The sequence below is a fragment of the Lissotriton helveticus genome, chromosome 1_1 (genome assembly GCF_964261635.1).
Source record: "Lissotriton helveticus chromosome 1_1, aLisHel1.1, whole genome shotgun sequence".
Taxonomy (NCBI): domain Eukaryota; kingdom Metazoa; phylum Chordata; class Amphibia; order Caudata; family Salamandridae; genus Lissotriton; species Lissotriton helveticus.
This window is the reverse complement of record NC_136057.1, coordinates 725,458,062-725,478,318: the sequence shown is the minus strand read 5'-3', so window position 1 is coordinate 725,478,318 and position 20,257 is coordinate 725,458,062. Positions and strand designations below refer to the sequence as shown.

At 44.3% G+C, this 20,257-nt stretch overlaps 1 protein-coding gene across 2 annotated transcripts in view; it reads left to right on the top strand.

Moving 5' to 3' along the window:
• Positions 1–20,257, top strand: part of ZDHHC17 (zDHHC palmitoyltransferase 17) — a 528,357-nt gene that overhangs the window by 65,356 nt on the left and 442,744 nt on the right. For both annotated transcript variants that reach the window (XM_078674258.1, XM_078674257.1), the window contains exon 2: positions 5,103–5,206. In XM_078674258.1, the coding sequence (XP_078530384.1) occupies positions 5,103–5,206 (104 nt within the window). The remainder of the gene's footprint in view (positions 1–5,102; positions 5,207–20,257) is intronic.

The window sequence follows — 20,257 nt, the reverse complement described above, 5'->3', positions numbered from 1 at the left end:
CTCAGTCTGGGTCCACCACAAGCAAAGGAAAATTCACGTTTGCTTACGCAGGACATTATGGGGTACTCCATGCGCCCCTAGACCCTTGCTCAACTGCAGCAGCAGGTTCGGAAACTAGCCACACTTCTGATGCAGGTTGTGGTGCACCTTCTACCACCTCCCTCCAGACACGGGTACGGTGTGGGGTGGGTGAGGCATATCTCATTGCTCCCAGAGCTCTGGCCACCCCAGGAGCATTGGATTGTGGTGGCACTTGCGACAAAGCCTTGTTTTTCTTCTGCACACACACCCCCTCCCAGGGGAAATATTAACCTAATATAACACAATTGCTGCACCAACCCACAGGCCCTGGACAATACCGGGGCAATTTTAGTATCTGGAGGTGAGGTGCGATCCACCCATTTTCTTGTTTTATTTTAAAAGCCAAAATCTCAAAGCAGCATATTTCTGGCCCCTTTGAGGCGATTTTCTTCATCTTTGGCTTGTGTTGCTCCTGATGCCCGGGCCTAGTTTCCAGGAGCATTTACATCAGGTCTCCCACCTGTGCTCTAAAGGGTTATATTTTGTGGGGAGATGCATTTTCTGGCTGCATGCTGCAACCTTGCCCTCTGCCTGACTCCTGGTCTAGGCTCTCTTTTTTGTTCCAGTGGGCCCGAGCTGTCCCAAACCAGGTGCCGTGTGACATACTAATTATCAGATAACGATTTTGTTGCTTGACCTGCTAATCATAAGAAGAGTGAAACTGTACTTTAGGAAAGGTTTCGCTGAAATGTGTAAGACAGTGAAAACACCACAGATGTTCCAGTACGCACTACAGACCTACATTGGAATGCCCACTTCTGTTATAAGGCCTACCCAGGTGAGCACTAATCATTGCAGAGTCCCTTCTATGAATAACTTACTATGCGCAGGTACTGAGCTCTGCACAATGGTAGCCTCACACGCGCAATCGCATTTACATTTGCTCACAAGTATCTGACCATTGCCCCTTACAATAGCTGTGAAGAAGTGGCATTATCTTAAAAGGTAAACACTGTTGTTAACACACTCGGTCTAAATACTGTGAATTTACCATGAATAAGACTCGGGTAGTGAGATTCACAATAAAAGTCCAAAAACCGGGTAGTTGGGCGGAAAATAATGGTGGAGTAATTGGGCGGAACATATTTTCTACAGAGAATATGTGGGAAGCTGTAACAAAATCTAGTGAAATTGGTTGTATGTGCACCTAACTCTCTTTTGCATTAAGTTAAAGGCCAGACCACAAGCAAGAAGCTAGTGCTAATTGTACACCAATAATTGTGAAACAAGACCAAAACAATGCTTTAACATTTATCTCTAAACTTGTGGTAATGTCAAGACAACTGGTTGTGAATGGTATTTCTGAATTGTGGTGTGACAGCAAAGCATTCAACAGTCTGTAAATGACTTCAGTAGAGGGTCGTTTTTTATTTCTCCCAAATGGCAATTCAGCAGGGCTCCACTGTACTTGAACGGTAAAATGTTGTCCTGAAATTGCTTTCAATGCTGCCCTAAATAATATTTAAGCTTGTCCTTGTTGCTTGACACCACTTATGGCCTTATAATGACATCTCTGATATCAGCTGGTAACTCTTCCACAGTGTTTCTGTTACAGGGAGTATAGCTGCTGGGAGGAAGGTAGTGATTAAAAGCAACAAGGATCACAAGCGGGGCCCTGAGGGTTGCCTTAGAAATGAGGATTTTCTGGAGGAATCCATAATTTGAGTCCCAATTCTTCACAATATTTTGCTTTTAGGCTCACCGTGCTTGTGGCAGGCACAGTCCTTAAGTGATCAATAAGAGGTAGTAAGGAGTTTTTATGGTTCAGGAATGTATACTGATACTTGTTTAGTAAAGGGTATTTAGGGTTCAAAGAAGGGTAGCATTAAGGGGTAGTTAGGGTTTGCAAGGTTTAGTGATGGTAGTGCTCTAAAGGGTTCTCAAAGTTCAGGTGAAAATAGCGTGAAGGGTAGCAAAAGGTTGTAAAGTTCAGGGATGGGTAGTGTTAATGAGCAGGTAGTGTTTTTTTTTTAGGGGTCAAGGAAAGATAATATCCAGGAGTAACAAATGTTTTTAGGTTTCAAGGGTGGATAACATTAACGGGTTTGTAGAGTGCAGGGAAGGGTAGTGTTAAGGGGTTTGAACGGTTCAGGTAAGGGTATGATTAAGGGGTAGTAAACAATTTTAGGGTTGCGTAGGGCTTGGCTTTAAGATACAGTATGGGGTTTCTAGAGTTCAGGGAAGTATAACTGTAAGGGTTAGTAAGGATTCCTTGGGTTGAAGGATGTCGTTTATAGTGTTTGTATTGGAGTTTGAGTTGGCAAGGAGTTTGCCTAGTTCAGGTAATGGTAGGGCTAGAGAGAATTATGGGGTTTTAGGATTCAGTGAAGGGTAATTTAAAGTTACAGCATGTTAAGTAAATTAACTTAAAATATATTTAATTTACTTCAATTATTTTATATTAGTTTTTTAATCTTTAAAAATGAAATAAACTAAAATCAATAATTAAATCTTTTCGGAGCTAATCTTAAAAAATTATCTCCCCAGCTCATATCATAAAACTAGGAATTTGGAAGAAAAAAACACCATTCTCTCCAATGGTGTAATGTTAAGGCGTCACTAAAGTTGATAGAAAGGGAAGGTGGAGGTGTTTTGTACTGTAATAACACATTTCTCGTGACTGCCCTAACTTAACCCGTCTGCCCTGCTGCCTGAGAAGAATAAACACCATAATTATTTATTATGTAGGAGGCCTGTATCTTTTCAGTGGCATGTCTTTGACGTGTGGTCTCTGAGGTACTCCTGAATGCTCTTTTCCTAGTTTGATTGCATAAGGTTAGACAACAGCTGCACTATCAAGCCAGATCTAAACAGGCAACTATTAATGCACACTTTTTGCCTCGTCTCTTTTCATCCTTTTTAGGTCGCGCCTAGCTCAGTGTGCATGCGTTGCTCTAACGGAGGCTTATTGTAAGCACTCCAAACTTCTCTGTGTGGGTTTGACTCCTTCCACACATTGGATTGGCCTTTGCGTGTGTCTTTCAATAATGAAAGCATGCAAATGGCCAAAGGCGGGTGCATGTCCCACCTCCTTTCCAATGTGTCACTCCCACTGCGTTTTGGTCTCTGGAGCGAGCAGCGGCACACAGGGTGGCAGCTGCATTCCTGGTGGGTCAGGTTAGATGCAACGTGCCGTGCTTTCGTTTTTGCTTGTTTTATACAGTTGTTCGGCAGTGGGTTTGAACAGTCCGGTTCAATTCTAGGCGTATTTCAAACATAGAAGGGATGCAAAGTTTTGCGAGGTGAGAAAAGCTGATCATTGATATGCAAGCAAGCAGTGGAGCGGATGAAGGGACAGAGAAGGATAGGCTACACATTTCACACACTATTGACTTGTAAGAGGAAGTTAAAGTTCTTCATATTGGCAGCACAGCACTTTACTGCTAACAGGCAGATATCAGCGCATCTAGCTATTTATAGCCATTGTCATTCTTGGCATTGAGGAAGTGATTGTTTTTCACCAAATCGCAGCCCTTCATAGGACACATTTTCTTCAGTCTCACTCCATGCCTATCACTCTCCTCCCTGCCCATGACTCACACCACACAAGGGCCTACACAATATGGCGTTCCTGTGGGACGTCCTAAGGGGTTTTTGTTTGCGTACATCTCAAACTCCATGCACCCTTTCCGTGATGTTTGCGGGTAACCTTTCGGGCCAGGTGGCTCAACGTACAGCAAAGAATCTAAAGCAGTTCCAGGGCGTGTCCGAGCCATTCTGTGTCTCATGTGCCAGCGTATTGCTGACGTGTTGCCTAACCTATTTATCTAATATGGCGCAAAACAACGTGTCTGACCACCGCAGCCGATTACACAGTACATTAAACAAAATAAACCACATAAAGAGCAGCTCCGCCGTTACTGAGGCTACTAGGAATGAGGAAACTGGCACTTTACTAAATGATCGATCATTGCGGCATGAGCGCCCTCTTGTACAAGCCCCACTGGAATGGGAAAAGTTAGTTCACTGTTAATAAGATGACTACTCCATGCGCCTGAATGCCCCCTGAGCTTGGCCTGTGGTGGACAGAGCGGAAAGCAGTATTCTGGCTACTGGCGGCTGTGGCTTTAGAATTTGCATATTTGGGCGCTTGCTCACGTCAAATTTTGAGTAACTTGCTCCTAACTTAGAAACCTCCTCCCCTGACGCCTCTACAGTTTCTCACTCGTCTTCCTTCTGAACCTACAAGTCTCAGGTTGCTTAGAACTATTGGCTTTAAACCCAGGATAATGTGCTGCATGGCTAAACAATTGGAAAGCCAAAAGGTGAGACCTGTTGGCTATGCCAATGCTTGTTGCACTGTTTTATTTGTGGCCTCATTTATTCCATATATTTACAGCGAAAGTAAGACGTCAAAAATACCCGACACAAACCATGTGCTAATTCATTCACGCATTAATGTGAAACTTGTTGGCTTTGCTAATGCATGTTGTTCTTATTACTATATAAATAGTGAGTAAGGAGATGAAGAGGAAGAGTGAAGAAAAAGGGAGAGTGGGTGTTGCATGATTGTGGATACAGATACATATGAGGTAGACAGAGTGAGATTGGACTAGGTGAGAGGATGGATAGTGAGTCAGGCTATATGTGGCAAGAGTGTGTGCATCTGTGTATCAGGTGGTGAAGCAAGAGAGTTGAAAGTCGCGATAGGAGGCGGCCTAATCTGATTGGCAGGGACTGGAAGAAAAGGATAAATGGAATAGCGAAGAGCTGGGGTGTTAAGTCAGTGAGTTGCAGGCTTAGGACTCAGCGGAGCAGGCAGCGGATAAAAAGAGTGAAGTGCATGTGGGCGTATTTCTGTTTTGAGACTTATAACACGATTTGTGCAATCTTTACATTTCTAATCCTCTTCAATTTTTGGTTCTGAGATAAGTGAATTGGTGTCTAGAATGTTTGACTAGGGAGCCTTTAGCTGCTGTTGCAACAGCGCAGTCTGGAGATCTGCCTTTGGTGATAATTTAATATGTAAATGCTTTTGTTATTCAATAGAGTTCTCAAAATGACTTCTTTATCTTTCGCAGGAAATAAAGTCGCAGAGCCACTATACCCACGGTTACAGTGAATCTCTTGGACGCAAAAGCCACGTCGATGATTACAGCACCTGGGATATTGTTAAAGCTACACAGTAAATTTTTTTAAATATTTTTGAAATTGCACTGCATTTTCGATGCATCATTTAAATTTCCTGAGTTCTTTACCCAGGTTGAGGTCTATTAGTAACACGTTTATATATATATATTACATATTAGATTTATGCGTTACTGCTGTAGCATAGGCTGACCCTATTTGGATACTCAAAGTGAACTAAGTTAATGTTTGGTAACTTTGTGTTTTCTGGTGTTCAGTAAAAATATTTAATGGAACGGTCAATTTTTCTGTTCTGTATGCAAACTGTGATTTCTATTGACAAATAGAATAGAAAAGCAGTTGTGCAATGCTAAGTTTGTTTTGCAATGAACCCCGCTCTGCATCACCGGTGTAATAAGGAACCTCGATCATTGGACGTTTCCCTCTTGTAAAATGTCACTTTCAAACTCACTATTTAATTTTCATTTTAGATCGTCCCAAACGGAGTAATGCGCAAAGTTTACAGTTAACATATGTTGATATTTTTCTGATCATTCTTGATAAAGTAGCGTTATGTTAACTCCATAATTAATGTTTTACAGATGTGACATTTCGTCAGATGTGACAGTTCGTTAGGTGTGACATTTCTTTATGAGCATAAAACCTAGAACTTCTGTCTAGATGACATAGTTCATTGTACATCGCCGTTTCTCCTTTTCTAAGAAAACTTTTGCCTCTTCACCTTTGATTGCTGTGGCCCCTTTTATTTGCAGTCTTTCTGACTTCAAAACCATTTTCCTATTTCTCTTCTCCCTACAACCACTCTTCAAATACTTTATGATGCGTCACTGGAGAAAGTTTGTTTCTTTTAAATTCCTTTGTTACTTTGCCTCCTCTTTTGAAATTCACTGAATTTTGCAAAATCGATTGGGATCTTATTTCTTTGTTTGACCTGAAGGGAGTTGCCAGTTCGTTGTGTAGAAAGGTGATCTATTTCAGAATGTTCTCTCCTGGCATAGTGCAATAGTGCACATTAGAAAGACTAACACAATTTTCAGGATACTGAAATTCCTAACCTCTTAAGGAGCTGTTGTGTAGTTCCTAGGAGTCCCCCAGGACCTGCACGTTTTGGATGGCCTAAACTGAGGGCTTGGTGTCCCAACTGCTTCCGGACACCCCCACAGCGTTTAGACCAGCTAGCTCTACAGTGCCACTACCACCTCCCTGTATCTTACGGTGGTGTAGGTAGTTTCTGGCAACCACTGAATATGACAATCCTGATTGCTCAGGGTTCATGGAAATACTGTAACAGTACGTTTTGCTCATATACTCGTGCTTGCTTTCTCTCAGAAAACACACAGGATGGCAATTAGGACGTTTCAATAAGAATTTATTAGTCCAGCGACGGCCTTGTGTAAAACATATGTGCTGCGACAATCAGGAAAAAGAAGCATACAAAAGAGATTGCTAGTACCAATATAGTGAATAGTAGATACATTTCTACAATAGTGCTAGTAAGATGAACAGAAACAGTTCCGATAAAAATAGTAGCACTTGCATATTCCTAAAATGCGCGCCTTAAGTAATTTTGCTAAAATGTGCCTAACCTGGATGGGTAGGTAGTGTTAGACCTGGCACCATTGGCGTGGGGCTCCCTTCCATTTTTGCTGTTGCCACATGTGTTTTTGCTGGTATTAGATGCTTTGGGCACTGTGCCACTGCTGTCCAGTCCCACAGTGCTAGTGCTCCCTATTGTAAATTAATGTATGAATTTGTGATTCCATGATTGGCTGGTTTGGTTTACCTGTCAGACCCTAGTACAGTGCACCAGGAGTGCCCAGGGCTTGTAAACCAAATGCTGCTGGTGGGCTTGCAGCACTGTTTGTGCCACCCACAGAAGCGGCCTGTAAAAGTGTGTCTAAGGTCTGCCATTGCAGAGCCTATGTGCAGTTTGGTACTGCAATGATGACTGAGCACGTGCACCCACTTTCCAGTCCCTAAACCTTCCCTTTTCTTCATATCAGACACCCCTATGGTAGGTCCAAGGGCAGAGTGCATTGCAAGTATAAGGTAGGACATGCCCTGGTGTGTGTGGCATGTCCTAATAGTGAATTACAGCCATTTTCGTTTTTCCCTATTGCAAGGCTACCCGTTCTCCATAGGCCAGAATGGGCAGTTAGATTATTACATCTAATAATCCTAACTGACTCCGGAAACATGGTAGAAATTCGAGTTTAGTATGCCTGAACTCGATAAAATGCATCTTTTAGTGAAGTTGATTTTAACATTCTGTGTTTGAAAATACCACTTTTAGAAAGTAGTTATTTTCTTGTCTAACTATCCAAGCCTGCCTCTGCTAGGTTGTGTATTCCTGTTCTGGAGTTTGAGTGACCGGGCTGGGGGATTGCAGGAGACCAAGTGAGTCAGCCCAGTGGTGAGTAGAGAGATCTGCATCCAGATGGGAGGGAGGAGTTGCACCTGGGACCTGAATAGGGCTGTGTCTTCCCTCCACAATGCTTGCTCCACCCCCTGTGGTGCGTCTGATGTCTCTGCCCTGCACTGTGAAAGGAGAGAAGGAGTCATGTAAACAGAGTTCTCCAGGACTGACCAGAACTGGTTTGGACTCGGCAAAGGCCCCTCTGCCCTCAGAGGACAAAGGATTTTGGGGTATAAGTATTGGGACCCTGATCCCAAAAAATTAGATCCCTTTTGGACAAACAAGAAGAAACCTTTGCTGAGGAGCGGAACCTGAAGAAACTGAGGAGAGACTATCCCTAAGCTGAAGTGCTGCTTGGGGGGGATTGGCCTGCAGTGGTTGCCTGACTGCCAAAGAAAGGAGAAAGGACTTTGTGTGCACTTTATTCAACCCTTAAAGGATCTCCAAGGGCTTGAGAGAAGAGCTTGCCTCCTGCTGAAGTCTCAGGGAGAACAGACTTCAACCCCCGGGCTCCCCAAGAGTTCTTTGGAAGTGCCTGCTGCTGTTTTGGGCCTGTTGAGGGACTGCGTGTCGCAAGGAGCTGGAAGTGTCTCGCAACGAAGAAGTGGTGTGTTGCTGCTGCTGCCGTCGCATCTTGGTTGTTGCTGCTGTAGCTGTCGTATTGCACCGCATCGAGAGAAGCGTCTCGCAACGAAGGAGAAGCTTGTCTTCGTCGCTGCTGCTGCCGACGCATCTTGGATGTCACCGCTGTAGCTATCTTATTGCACTGCATCGAGAGAAGCTTCTCGCAACAAAGAAGTGTGTCGCTGCTGCTGCCATCGCATCGTGGATGTCGCCGCTGTAGCTGTCATATTGCACCTAATCAAGAGAAGCGCCTTGCATCCATGGAGAAGCGTGCCGCCGTCGGAGCTGCTGTCGTCGCATCACGGAACAAGGGTGTCGCCGCTGCAGTTGTCGCATTGCGCGGAAGCGTCTCGCGACGTCGGAGAATAGTGTCACCGCAAAGCTGTTGTCATCCCATGAATGAATATTGTTTTGTAGAGCGTGAACTTAACCCAAGGGCGTCAAGGCGCTGACTGCAGAGCAACAAGATGCTGTGAGAGGGGGAACATGCTCAAACTGACATATCCAAGAAAAGCCGAGTCTTTAAGGCCTTACAAAAAAGCAGAAGGGACACCTGACTAGAAAGTGCTTCTGGGAGGGAATTCCACAATTTGGCGCAGCCGTAGAGAAGACTGCCACCCCATTTGACCTTCTTAAACCTAGGAACTGTCAGTAAGTTTTTGTCCGAAGACCAGAGAGGCCTGCTTGGAACATAGTGATGGACCATCAACTTGATGCCCTCTGAACCAGAGCCATAATAGGCATCATGAGTCAGGCATAGGATCTTGAAAAGAATCCTATGGTCCATCGGCAGCCAGTGCAATAGCTTAATCAAGGCTGTAACTGAGTGATGTCTAGGAAGGTTCAGTACCAGCCTGGCAACACTGGACAAGGGTGTCGCTGCTGCAGCAGACTCATTGAGTCGAGACTTCTCGCATCATCGGAGAAGCGTGCCGCAACAAGAAGACAACATCTTTATTTCTCTGCACCAAAATTTCAACGCATCCCCATCATTGCAACACTTTTGTGTTGCCCTGTGTGTCGCATCTTCAGGTACATTGACTCAAAGTGTTGCGTTTTAAGATCTAAAGAGAACTAAGCTAAACCTACCGTTTTAAGTACAGTATTGTGGATTTTTGTCATTTGTGGTCTTGTGTTAAGTCTATATAAAGAATACCTATTTTTAATATACAACTGTGTGGTGTCCATCTGTAGTGTTGTTACTGGATTACTGTATGTGTTCACAAATGCTTTACACACTGCCTCTGAGATAAGCCTGTCTGCTCCTGCCAAGCTACCAAGGGGGTGAGCAGGTGTTATTTTAGGAGTTTCCCTCCTTAACCTGACCAGAGGCAAGGGTCCCTATTTGTCACCAGTACCTACCTGTGCCAACTAGAGACCCCCAAATCTAACAGGTAGGTGTATGTGCGTATCTCTGTGTATCTGTAGCCAAGAAACCCCTAGGAAAGAAACAGTACCCTCACCTGATGGTTGGAAACGAAGGACCCCATCTCTGCGTTGAGGATGACGACCCACAAGGGATGTCAGACCGCTGCTCCTCAGAGATTCGGCATGCAGGACTCCCGTCTCAGCGTGGAAAGAATTCTCCTCTAATTTGTGGGGGGAGTGAGGGTCTTTTATACTAAAGTGGTCACTCTAGGGTTTTTTCTATAATCCATATTTTTTTTAAACACCCATGGATGTTTTGAAAACAATCACCAATGCTTTTCTTAATAAGTTTGATCATGCAGAGCTGGCTGTTAGCCAAGGATGAAAGAAAGTGGTGACCCTTATACAGAATAATTCTGCCGTGCCTGGGGACATGTTTATGTATGTCAGGTACAGGGATTATGATGGAATACTTAGAGCCTGGCATCGAGGAGACAAAAGCAAGCTACTAGGTAAAAGGTCACCTGCTTAGAATCGTTATTGTCGTGTGGATGGGACAATGTATATAAAAATGGGGTATACGTCGATGAGACTATCCTAAAGACATGACAGAGCTGAATAGTTACAAATTCAGTTTCTCCTGCAAAGTTGCTGTTGGTGGAAATGGTGGTGGACAGGGAGATATTGTTGTACTTTAGCTGGTAATCAAAAGTCTAAAGAGAGCATTGTAACAATCCAGAATATTCTACTATATTTGTGTACCACAGCTGTGCTCCTTGGATGCTGGGCTATGCTTTTGTTCATTATCAACCTCCCTTATCGGTCTGACTTGTAAGGTCAGACCTCATAAAATACCTCTTGTTTGGGTCTGGGAGAAGATCATAATCCTCTACTGTTGACCACTCCTTGAGGATTGTATTTTGTGGAGTATCTGACGAGCAGCAACAATAAACCAACACAATTCCTTTCTCATAGAAACCAGAAGGGGAAGGATATCTCTCTCTTTGAAGAGTATCTTCTTTAACCTATCTTTCTCTTGTCTTTCAAAGCACCTGAAACAGTAATTCCATCCATTTGGAACAGAGGATCTGTCTGCCCTTTTTACAAGCAGCTTCAAGTTCCAAAAATCATGGAAACGTGATAGTCTGTAAATTTTTCTTAGTACCCTTTGAAACAAAGTACTGTTGACTAAAAATCTAGCATGGGCCAAATTAGACTCTGGCATGGAGGCACTTAATGTTCACATTGATATGCTTTACTTATCTCGTTATGTTCTGTATTCAAGTAGCTGCTGAGGAGTCGGGTTTGAATTTAAGAAAATGTCTACTGATCAGATGATTGTGGAGAGTTAGTTGGCATCGAGTTGAATTTTTTTCCCAAAGAACCCGCATTATGTGATATTTTAGGTCTCCGCTTTAGACGGCGCTCGTGCTCTCTCGAAAAGAGACCTGTTGTATGTACTTTGGGAGCTTCAGCCTGCCCATCGAATTGCCATTTGCTGGCTCCATCGTTGCTCTCCCATTCTTTCTCCCCATTTGTCCATGGCGTACATTTGTCATGCCTCTTCCTCTGTTTACTCCTCCCTGAGAGCAGAGCCCAATTACACAATCCCTTCACTGTCTTTCATTTTATTACCAATAAAAGAACTTATTTCTTCTTTGTTTACAACCCTCCTCAGGAGTGCTGGTGTTTTTTATTCGCTCTGAGCGCCTTTTTTTTTTTTTTTTTAAATTATTCCGTCCTGCTTTTCATTCGCTGCGTCCATTATCGGCTAGGCGAGGGAAGTGCGGGGGCAATAGGTCACGTTTGGGGCATGGTTTCGCCGTGGGAATGTCACTAAATTACAACAGCTTTGTACTGGTGGCATAAGTTTGTTGTTTCATTGCGCACCGCATGGCTATACTACCATGAAATCCTGTGGGGTGTCACTTTCCGCTGCTAGTTGATTCCCTGCTCTTAGTTATTGCTGTTCATTAAGGCAAATAGTGACTGCAAGGTAATGCGAGCACTGATAATATCGACAGTGATTGCTCTCTGTTATCTGGAAACCGAATTAAATTTCCATTGCAATGCAATATCTGGCCAGCTGCAACTGCGGTGAAGGCTTTATTTATTATTAGGCAATGTTTGCTCGCTGCTGCCACCATGTGTTGCAAATGGTGAATTTCTTGTTACGAGCACCACGCTCCGGGAGCGAGTGAGTGGTACATTTTCGGACAATAAATAATAATAAATCTATAATTTCTAGATATGTATAGATTGCCCTCTTGAAGTTAGTGTCCGTAGGTTACAGGTGCTCCTAAACTATTGGCGTGCTTGTGTATCTGATGCATTGAGAATGAAGACTTACAAATAAAGCATTGACTCATGATCGAGCCAATTATATTTACAAGTGAGGTTTACGCATTTAGGGCCAGATGTAGGTAGCCAAATACCGGTCGGTAACGGCCGAAATCAGCCGTTACCGACCGGTATTTGGCTTTTGACATGTAGGTGGCTCGGAATTTACAGAATCGGTATACTTACCGATTCGGTAAATTTACCACTTCGGTATTTTTCCGAATCGGTAAATATACCGATTCTGTAAATCCATATGTAGGTGGCACAGTTTGCAGTGCCACAGGCCCTTAGGAATTCTTATTTTACCACCCAAAATACCGAATTCCAGTGTACATGCACATCTGTGCATGTACATCTATGCCATGTGACACACAGACATACCCTTAGGGCATGTATGTGTGCCACATGGCACACAAGCCTGCAATTGGGGTGCTACAGGGTGTCAAAGTGACACCCCGTTCCCCCTGCCAGGATTCGGTATTTACCGAATTGGTATTTCTCATTGATTCCTATGGGGTTCAAGGCCCATAGGAATCAATGGGAAATACCGATTCGGTATTTACAGAATCTGTAAATACCGAATCTTACCGAATCGGTCATTGAAAAATAAGAATTGCCTCCTTCCTATTTACCTACTCTTAAATACCGAATCGGTATGATTCGGTATTTAAGAGTCGGTAAATAGGAATTACCTACATCTGGCCCTTAGTGTGCACTGAGATTGAAGCCAGCCTTTGTAAGCAAACATTTCTGTATTTTCGATTTTTCATGCCCACCTGAACATTGGAGAGGCGATTTAAAGTACGCATACTCAAATATTCAATTGTAAATTGCAATAAGGCCATGTGCAATTTTTAGAGTTTGTGTGGTGTATATTATTTACTTTTTATCCCCCAACTGACTTTTTAATTTTGCTGTACATTACATTGCTGTGTTTCGTTTGATACGTGGAACCGGGATAACAGAGTGGTAGGTTGAGGCTAAATGTGAAATAATGGTCTTTGGTGGTTGCTCTGTGTCCCGTGACTGTATATTTTTATGTAAACAAAAATGCTCCTTGGTGTACCGTGTGTCATGCACAAGAGTGTTGTTGTGGAGTTCTCTGTGTGTACTAATACAGTTGGCATAGTTGACACAGGCAGAATACATATTGTATGTTAAAAGAACACGAAGCATTAACAAGGAACATAAAAAATTAATGCCAGTCGATTACTGAGCACTTCATACAATTGCTTTGTTTTCACCCCCATAGCGCAAACACCAGCCGAAGGTATTATTGGAGCGCTTTACATGAGCGCCAGTTACTTTATTCAAGGACACATTTTCATCAAATATCTTTATTGTGCAGTGTTTCCACACCATATAAAGTACACAGCATTAAAAAACAGTAAAAACAAAAATAACATTGATCTCATTAATAAGACCTATTTCAATCACTTTTAAAACATTTAAAACCGTAACTAACATAAAAAATCGCTCCATTAAAAATGATTTAATTATTTTTCAATTCTGAATAACTATTATAGTATTTACCCACGAGAAATCTGAGAAGGACAACAACAATAAAGTGGATTTTTATAAAGTGCTAAGTGACAACAAAAATAAATACAATTGCATCTTGACTTACCTCAAGGTACCCAATCTATGCAATCTCTCCTCCATTTCAAGCGGCCCAAAAGAATATAGCTATTGCAGAGCATACAAATGGGTCACTGAGTTTTTTTGAGGAAATAAAGGTCTGGGTGGCATTGTTTACTATTGTAATGACGCAGAAGAGGGTGAATGTACCTTGTACTTTGTTCTTTATAAAAACCACAGGAAAATATTATGTGGATCAGACTGCTCAGAAATGCGTCTCATTGGCACGCTGTTCAGTTGCTTACTGAATACCTCTTTAATAGAAAACCCATCATCAAAGGAATTAAATTAAGTGGGAACCTCACCAAGTTGAATCTATGTTGTGGATTCCCCACAGTCTAAATACGAGAATTCCTCCTTCAAGGTGGGAGGGGTCACTCGATATAACAATGCAGAGGTTTTAAAATGTTTTTCCTCCTTTCTTTCGTGCTGCCTTTGATATAAAAAATTCCATTTATTCTCGTTTTTTGAACATTTAAGGCAGCCACTAGGATTTGTATGTTACTCTGCCAGGCCCAGTGAAGTCGGTGTTGATTTTACGTACTGCAACCAAACAATCTTATAAATGTTATCAGGCAATAGAAATCTCTTATGATGGTTTGAGTTAAATTAACAGTAGCCCTCCTCCAAATCAAATGCCATAACAGGATGGAAGCAAGCCTAACAGCATCCGACAGATATGGTGCGCCAAGTTCGGTATGGCAGTTATATAATTCAAGCCGCTGCGAGGAAGGGCCAGTAGCTTCTTGAAAAACCTGAGGTCTAAGTGTTGCAAAGAATCTATTGCCACTATCTCACAAACTGTGCCCCGTACTTAAGTGCGTATGGTCTTCACACTGTATACCTTTTACTGTCTTGATATTTAGCCATGAAAGGTTTTTGTCAAACATGACCCCTTGAAAGGGTAAGGTGTCCACCACCTCCAGCCTTCTAGACCTTATTTGGAAAGGTGGGCGTTTCTTGAAACATGCCTCTGTCACCAATACTAAGGATTTTGATTCATGAAAAGTTTGGACCTGCAAGTGAATTAAACGCATGTAGGCCGCTATTAGTCTATGTAAAGCCACCCCTGCTTGCTATTAAAAGAGCGTCATCTGCTTACACTAGAATTGGAAGCGGAGCTGCATTAAAAAAGGGGTTGTCTGGAGTAGAGCCTAAGACTGCAGCATCTACCCCTTTCCTATAGATCAAGGACAAAAAGGGAGCGAAGACACAACCTTGTCTAGCACCCCATGAAATCTGAAAGGTTATTGTGCACTCCCCGTCACTGCCATAGCGCACACATGCAGTAGCTTGTGAATACAAATGAAATTAATGATCTCTAAATCTATACCCATCTCCTCCCTTATCAGCCATAATTTGGGGTGAGGCACACAATCAAATGCGGACAATAATTCCATGAAGGCCATGAAAATCTGCCCTGTCTTGGCCGCCGTATATTTGCGATTGTCAGCCTGAAATTCAAACATTGATCTATCGTCCCCCTACCCCTTTGGAAGCCATACTGCCCTGATATCAGGATATTCTCATCATGGACCCAATCCTCCAGCCTATTCAGCAGTAAGCATCCCATCAATATTGCATTACTGTCTAATAGAGAGATGGGTCTACAATTCTGTGGTAGAGACGTATCTCCTTTTTTATAAATGGGGACTAATATAGTGCTTCTACAGGAGGCTGGGGGCCCATCTTACTTAATGCATTAACATGTTGGTCAACAATAGAGACCATAGTTCTTGGTGCTCTAAAAAAAAGTTTATAGGCACTCCATCTGGGCCTGGAGTCTTAGCGGTACTACGTTGGGCTAGCCCACATCTTACTTCAGCCCACTTGAATTCCATATACTCAGTAGGTGCTACCTGCATAATATCTGAAGAGGCCAAAGCACCATCTATGGACCCAAAGATCTGTCTAAAATGAGCCACCCAAGCATCCACACTAATGCGTGTCCAACGTTGGGTCACAGTCTTCTTTAAGGAAGGAAGCATTTATCACATTAAAAAAATCCCTACTATTCTTCGTGATTGCCGCATGAGACAAATTCCCCCATGCATCCTCCCTCAATCCTTTTACCCCGTGCTGCCCTATACAATATGTGCAGTTCCTTAAGCTGGCCATGGTCTCTGGGTAACGCTTTGATGGCACTGTGCAGATTTCTTAGGGTCTTTGTTCAAGCATCGTCAAACCAGTGGATTGGGAGGTGGGGACCTCTTTAGCAGGCTTAGTCCGAATCTAGTTGGACTTAATTTCTCCCAGTGAGTATATCAGAGAAAAGTGTTGATAGAAATTCCGGATGTAGATCGGAATCCAAACGCATCAGTACCTCTTGTAACACTTTCTCGTTGTTAATTTTATCCCATTTTAACTGAAAACCATTTTTTCTAGCAAGAATTGGTTTGGTACCTTTACTGTTGCCAGTGTGTTACCGCCCTCCCAGGTCATATATACGGCTCCCGGTTTTATGGTGTTTATTTTTTTAACATTTCCGTCCGTATTCATCCATATTTATTTTTTGGCCATTTTATCTGTATTTATCCATATTTATTTTGTGTAGAAATTAAGTTATAAAACTTCTACATTTCCATATTTATTTAACTGATAGATACGCACTCATACTTATTCTTTCGTGATTTAGCTATTTAAGCTGCCAAATATTACGCAACCATACATTAGCATTATACCACAAATGTATGTTGACATATGCCATTATTTATAGAAATTTCATCCTGTTTTTTTAATTTCCCATGCTGTGCATCTGCTCAGCTGTTGGGCTACAATTCGTGAAAGACAGCACAGAGTCACTTAAAAGATGCGCAATTTTCTGTATTTATCCACTTTTAAAAATAACTGCAGACAGAAAACATATTGTTTTCTGTCTGTATTTATCTGTAAAAATCCGTAAAAACAGGGAGCCCTAATCATATATAAGAAGAAAATTGCGTGATCACTGTGTGCAAAGAATTTGGAGTCAGCTTGGATAATTTTCCCATGCAGGTGTTCAGAGGCTAGGACAAATCTATAGTTGACTCGTGCTCATTGCATACACATGTCTTCACAAAACCTAATGTAACGGGATCTACTGTGTTAATTATCTCTAAATTTCAAATTCATAACATCCTATTTAACTAGTTATCATAGTCCTGATGCTTAAAATGGGCAATTACATCACCCTCAACGTACACTAAACCACAGATAGTATCCCTCGTATGCTTACAAGAGTGGACATTAAAATCTCCTACCCACAAGATAGTAATGTGTTTTTAGAGGGTGCTCCGCACATTACCTCAATCTCTTTTTCCAATGAATCCACCACAGAAGCCATATTCCCACCACAATTATTGGTATTTAAATTAATCAATAGCCAGTCCCAATCTCCTCAACCTTCACATAGCCAAATATGGAAATAGGGACTGGGGCTCTCAAACGTTTTGATCATTAACCCCTTTAGTGCTGCCGTCGGCCGTTGGACGTTGCGAGCACTACCTCCGTAGTGCTGCGCACGTCCAACGGCCGACGCGGCCCCACCCGTTTCTTAGAACGTTCAGCACTGGCGCTGAACGTTCGACGCAAGAAACGTGTTAAAGACCGCATGCTGATATTAACTTAAGGTCACTCACTGTACCTCCTCTCGCTCTACCTGCTGGGGAAGGGACTGCTGCCGTTAGGAATGACCGATACCCACTCAAAAATATTGGGCCTACTGCCCAGGTCTCTGGAAACATAGGATATTCTGCTTCAAGACAATGGTTTTCCACTCTACATTGCCCAGCTTTTGACCAAGACCTGCTACGTTCCAAGGTGCTATTTTCAAATGTGAATTAGCTGCCCTTATGGACTTTGCACCTTTCTGATTTATTGTTTCATGTTATTTGGCCAAGTGAGTATTTGACTCAGCCAGTCAGTCACAAGACTCCAGGTCTGCCAGAGGGCTGAATTTCAGGTCTGCTAAAGCGTACATTGAGGGAGAGAGGAAGGTGAAGCATAGCAGTAAACCTGCCCACGGATTTGTGCAACATTGGTCTAAGGGGGCTACAAAAATAGTCTAATAGGAGAGCAAAAATCTGTGTGTCTAGAGATGGGGAACCGGAAGATCCTTTACCAGGTCCCCAGTCACCATCTGATCATTTAAGTTGTACAATCTCCAGATGCTTCTTTAATGGAAGGACCTACCCACTCTTCTTGCCATAATGATAGGTCTATTTAGACCACCAACCCATCTCACATGGGAAACATCCATTAGTATGCGGACATTTCTTTGCGTACCATTACTGCGCATGCGTTAGTACTCATGCGATGTAACAACGCGTCTCCTTTAGTACGCGTGCGGTTACCTTGCATGCGTACTCACAACGCATGCGTAGGGGGCGGGCACCGCTTTTGGAGGTCGTCACAGCGGCAAGTTGCTCCCAGGGTCTGCTACTTCTGCTTTTCCGGGTGCAGGCGAGGACATAGGAAGCCCACGACGGAGGAAGCCGGAGGAAGCAGGAAGGGGGGTAAAATTGGAACCACGCGTGGAAAGAGGTAAGTGGGGCTGTGTAGATGCTGTGTAGGGTCATGCAGGGTTGTGTACTTGTGTAGGGTTGTACACTTGTGTAGGGTTGTACTGTTTTAGGGTGGTGTCATGCAAGGTAGTGTTTGGGAGTAGGCACTGTTGTGTAGGTGTAGTGTAGAGTAGTGTGTTTGGTGTAGGGTAGTGTAGGGGTCGTGAAGGATAGTGTTTGGGAGTAGGGAATGGACTGGGTGTAGGGGCAGGGTCGTGCTAGGGTTATTGTTTTAGGGTTTAGGGTAGTGTTGTGGGGTTAGTGTAGTTTTTTTTTAGGGTTTAGGGTAGTGTCAGGATGTTGTGCAGGGTAGTGTTTCAGTGTAGGGACAGGTCTGGGGGTAGGGGCAGGGTCGTGCTGGAGGTAATGTTACGGTTTAGGGTAGTGTTGTGGGGTTAGTGTAGGGTCGTGTTTTAGTGTTTAGGGTAGGGTCTGGGGTTGTGCAGAGTAGTATAGTGTAGGGGGTCGTGAAGGGTAGTGTTTGGGAGTAGGGACAGGACCTGGGGTAGGGGCAGGGTCGTGCTGGGGCTAGTGTTTTAGGGTTTAGGGCAGTGTTGTGGAGTTAGTGTAGTGTAGGGTTTTAGGGTTTCATCTGATAATTTGTCCTGCTCTAGCACTAATGTGCTGTGTTCGAGGCATGTGGGCTGCTAAATTCATATCTTTTGCATAGATCGCCGCCTAGTGTTGGGTCCGGATGATCGCACATTGTTGTCCTGGAAGAGTCTTCGAAGTATCCTGAGATAGGTGGCTCCTCCCCTGGACTACAGTGCGCATGGGCATCGGCTCCATCCCCAGATTGTTTTTTTCCGCCATTGGGTTCGGATGCGGTCTCGACGTCTCTCTGTCGGAACCGAGAAAACTTACTTCTTTAAGGCCAAAAGGCCTTCGTTACCTACGTCGGTATTGTTTGCGTACGGTCTTGAGTTTCTCCCGTCTCTTCGAGTCGGAATCTGCGGAGTCGAGTTACTCTTCGGACATCGAGGCCTTCTCATCGCAGCAAGACCACGACTTTTTCAACATGGACCGGAGCCCGTTTAAATACTGCCCCGTCTGTGGGTCCAAATACCCACATATCGACGTGCACCCGGTCTGCAATAAATGCCTCTCGCCTGACCATAACGAGGAGAACTGCATGGCCTGCTCCAAGTTCAGGCCGAAGAAAACGCTCAAGCTTCGGCGCGCGGTGCGCCTCGAGGCCCGGCGGGCGGCCCCGGCACCAGATAACATCTTCGACGACCCAGAAGAAGAGGGCCTGAGCCATCATCTTCAAATTTCACCACTGGCGGCGGAGGTCGAGGCCGATCCCGAAGAAGACGACGGGGACATAGGCCAAAACCTAGAATACGTCGACGAGGTAGGGGACGACGAAGAAGTTTATGGGGCCGCGGAAGATAGCTCAGGGGATGAGCTATGCCCCGACAGTTACACAGATCAGGCTCAGGTCACGGGATCGCCACTCGGCCTTACCCAAGACCCTGCACCGCAAGCCACGGCCCCGCCTTCAGGCCCGGCCACGGACATACCTGCGGGCGCTACGCAGCACGTATCGAAACCGAAACTGAAACCATCGGATTCGACTGCGCCTAAAATGGCCGACGCCAAATCGAAACCGAAACTGCCGGATTCGAGCGCAACTAAGATGGCGGACGTTCCATCTAAACCATCAAAGCCTGCTACATCATCGGCTCCGTCGACCTCCGGGCCACCGAAGTCGAAGAAGACTGTCGACTCGACAGTGCCGAAGTCATCGGCGGGGGATGCGTCCTCAAAGAAGGTCGTCCGTCAAGGGTCGACCGGGGCGGCGCAGGCGAAGTCCACAAAAGTCGTCGACAAACATTCGGTGCCGACAGGGGCACCGTTGGACGGACGCTTGGTCGAGGCGGAGTCTACAAAATCCCTCGGATCCAAGAGCGGAGGCTCGACTCATAGGTCCAAGGACTCCGTGTCTAAAGCTGCGGCATCGACGTCTAAGCCTCCGAAAGAGCCACAGAACGTCGGGGGCGACGGCCCGCTGGCGGCCTCCTTGTCGGCGCCAGGTGCCTCGGCGAGTGGCGCGTCACAAATCGCTAGTTCACTGCAAAGGATTCGTGAGAAGGCTACTGCGACGTCGGCTTCCGCGCCGTCGCATCAGAAGTCGCTAGACATGCCTGCAAAGCCTGCT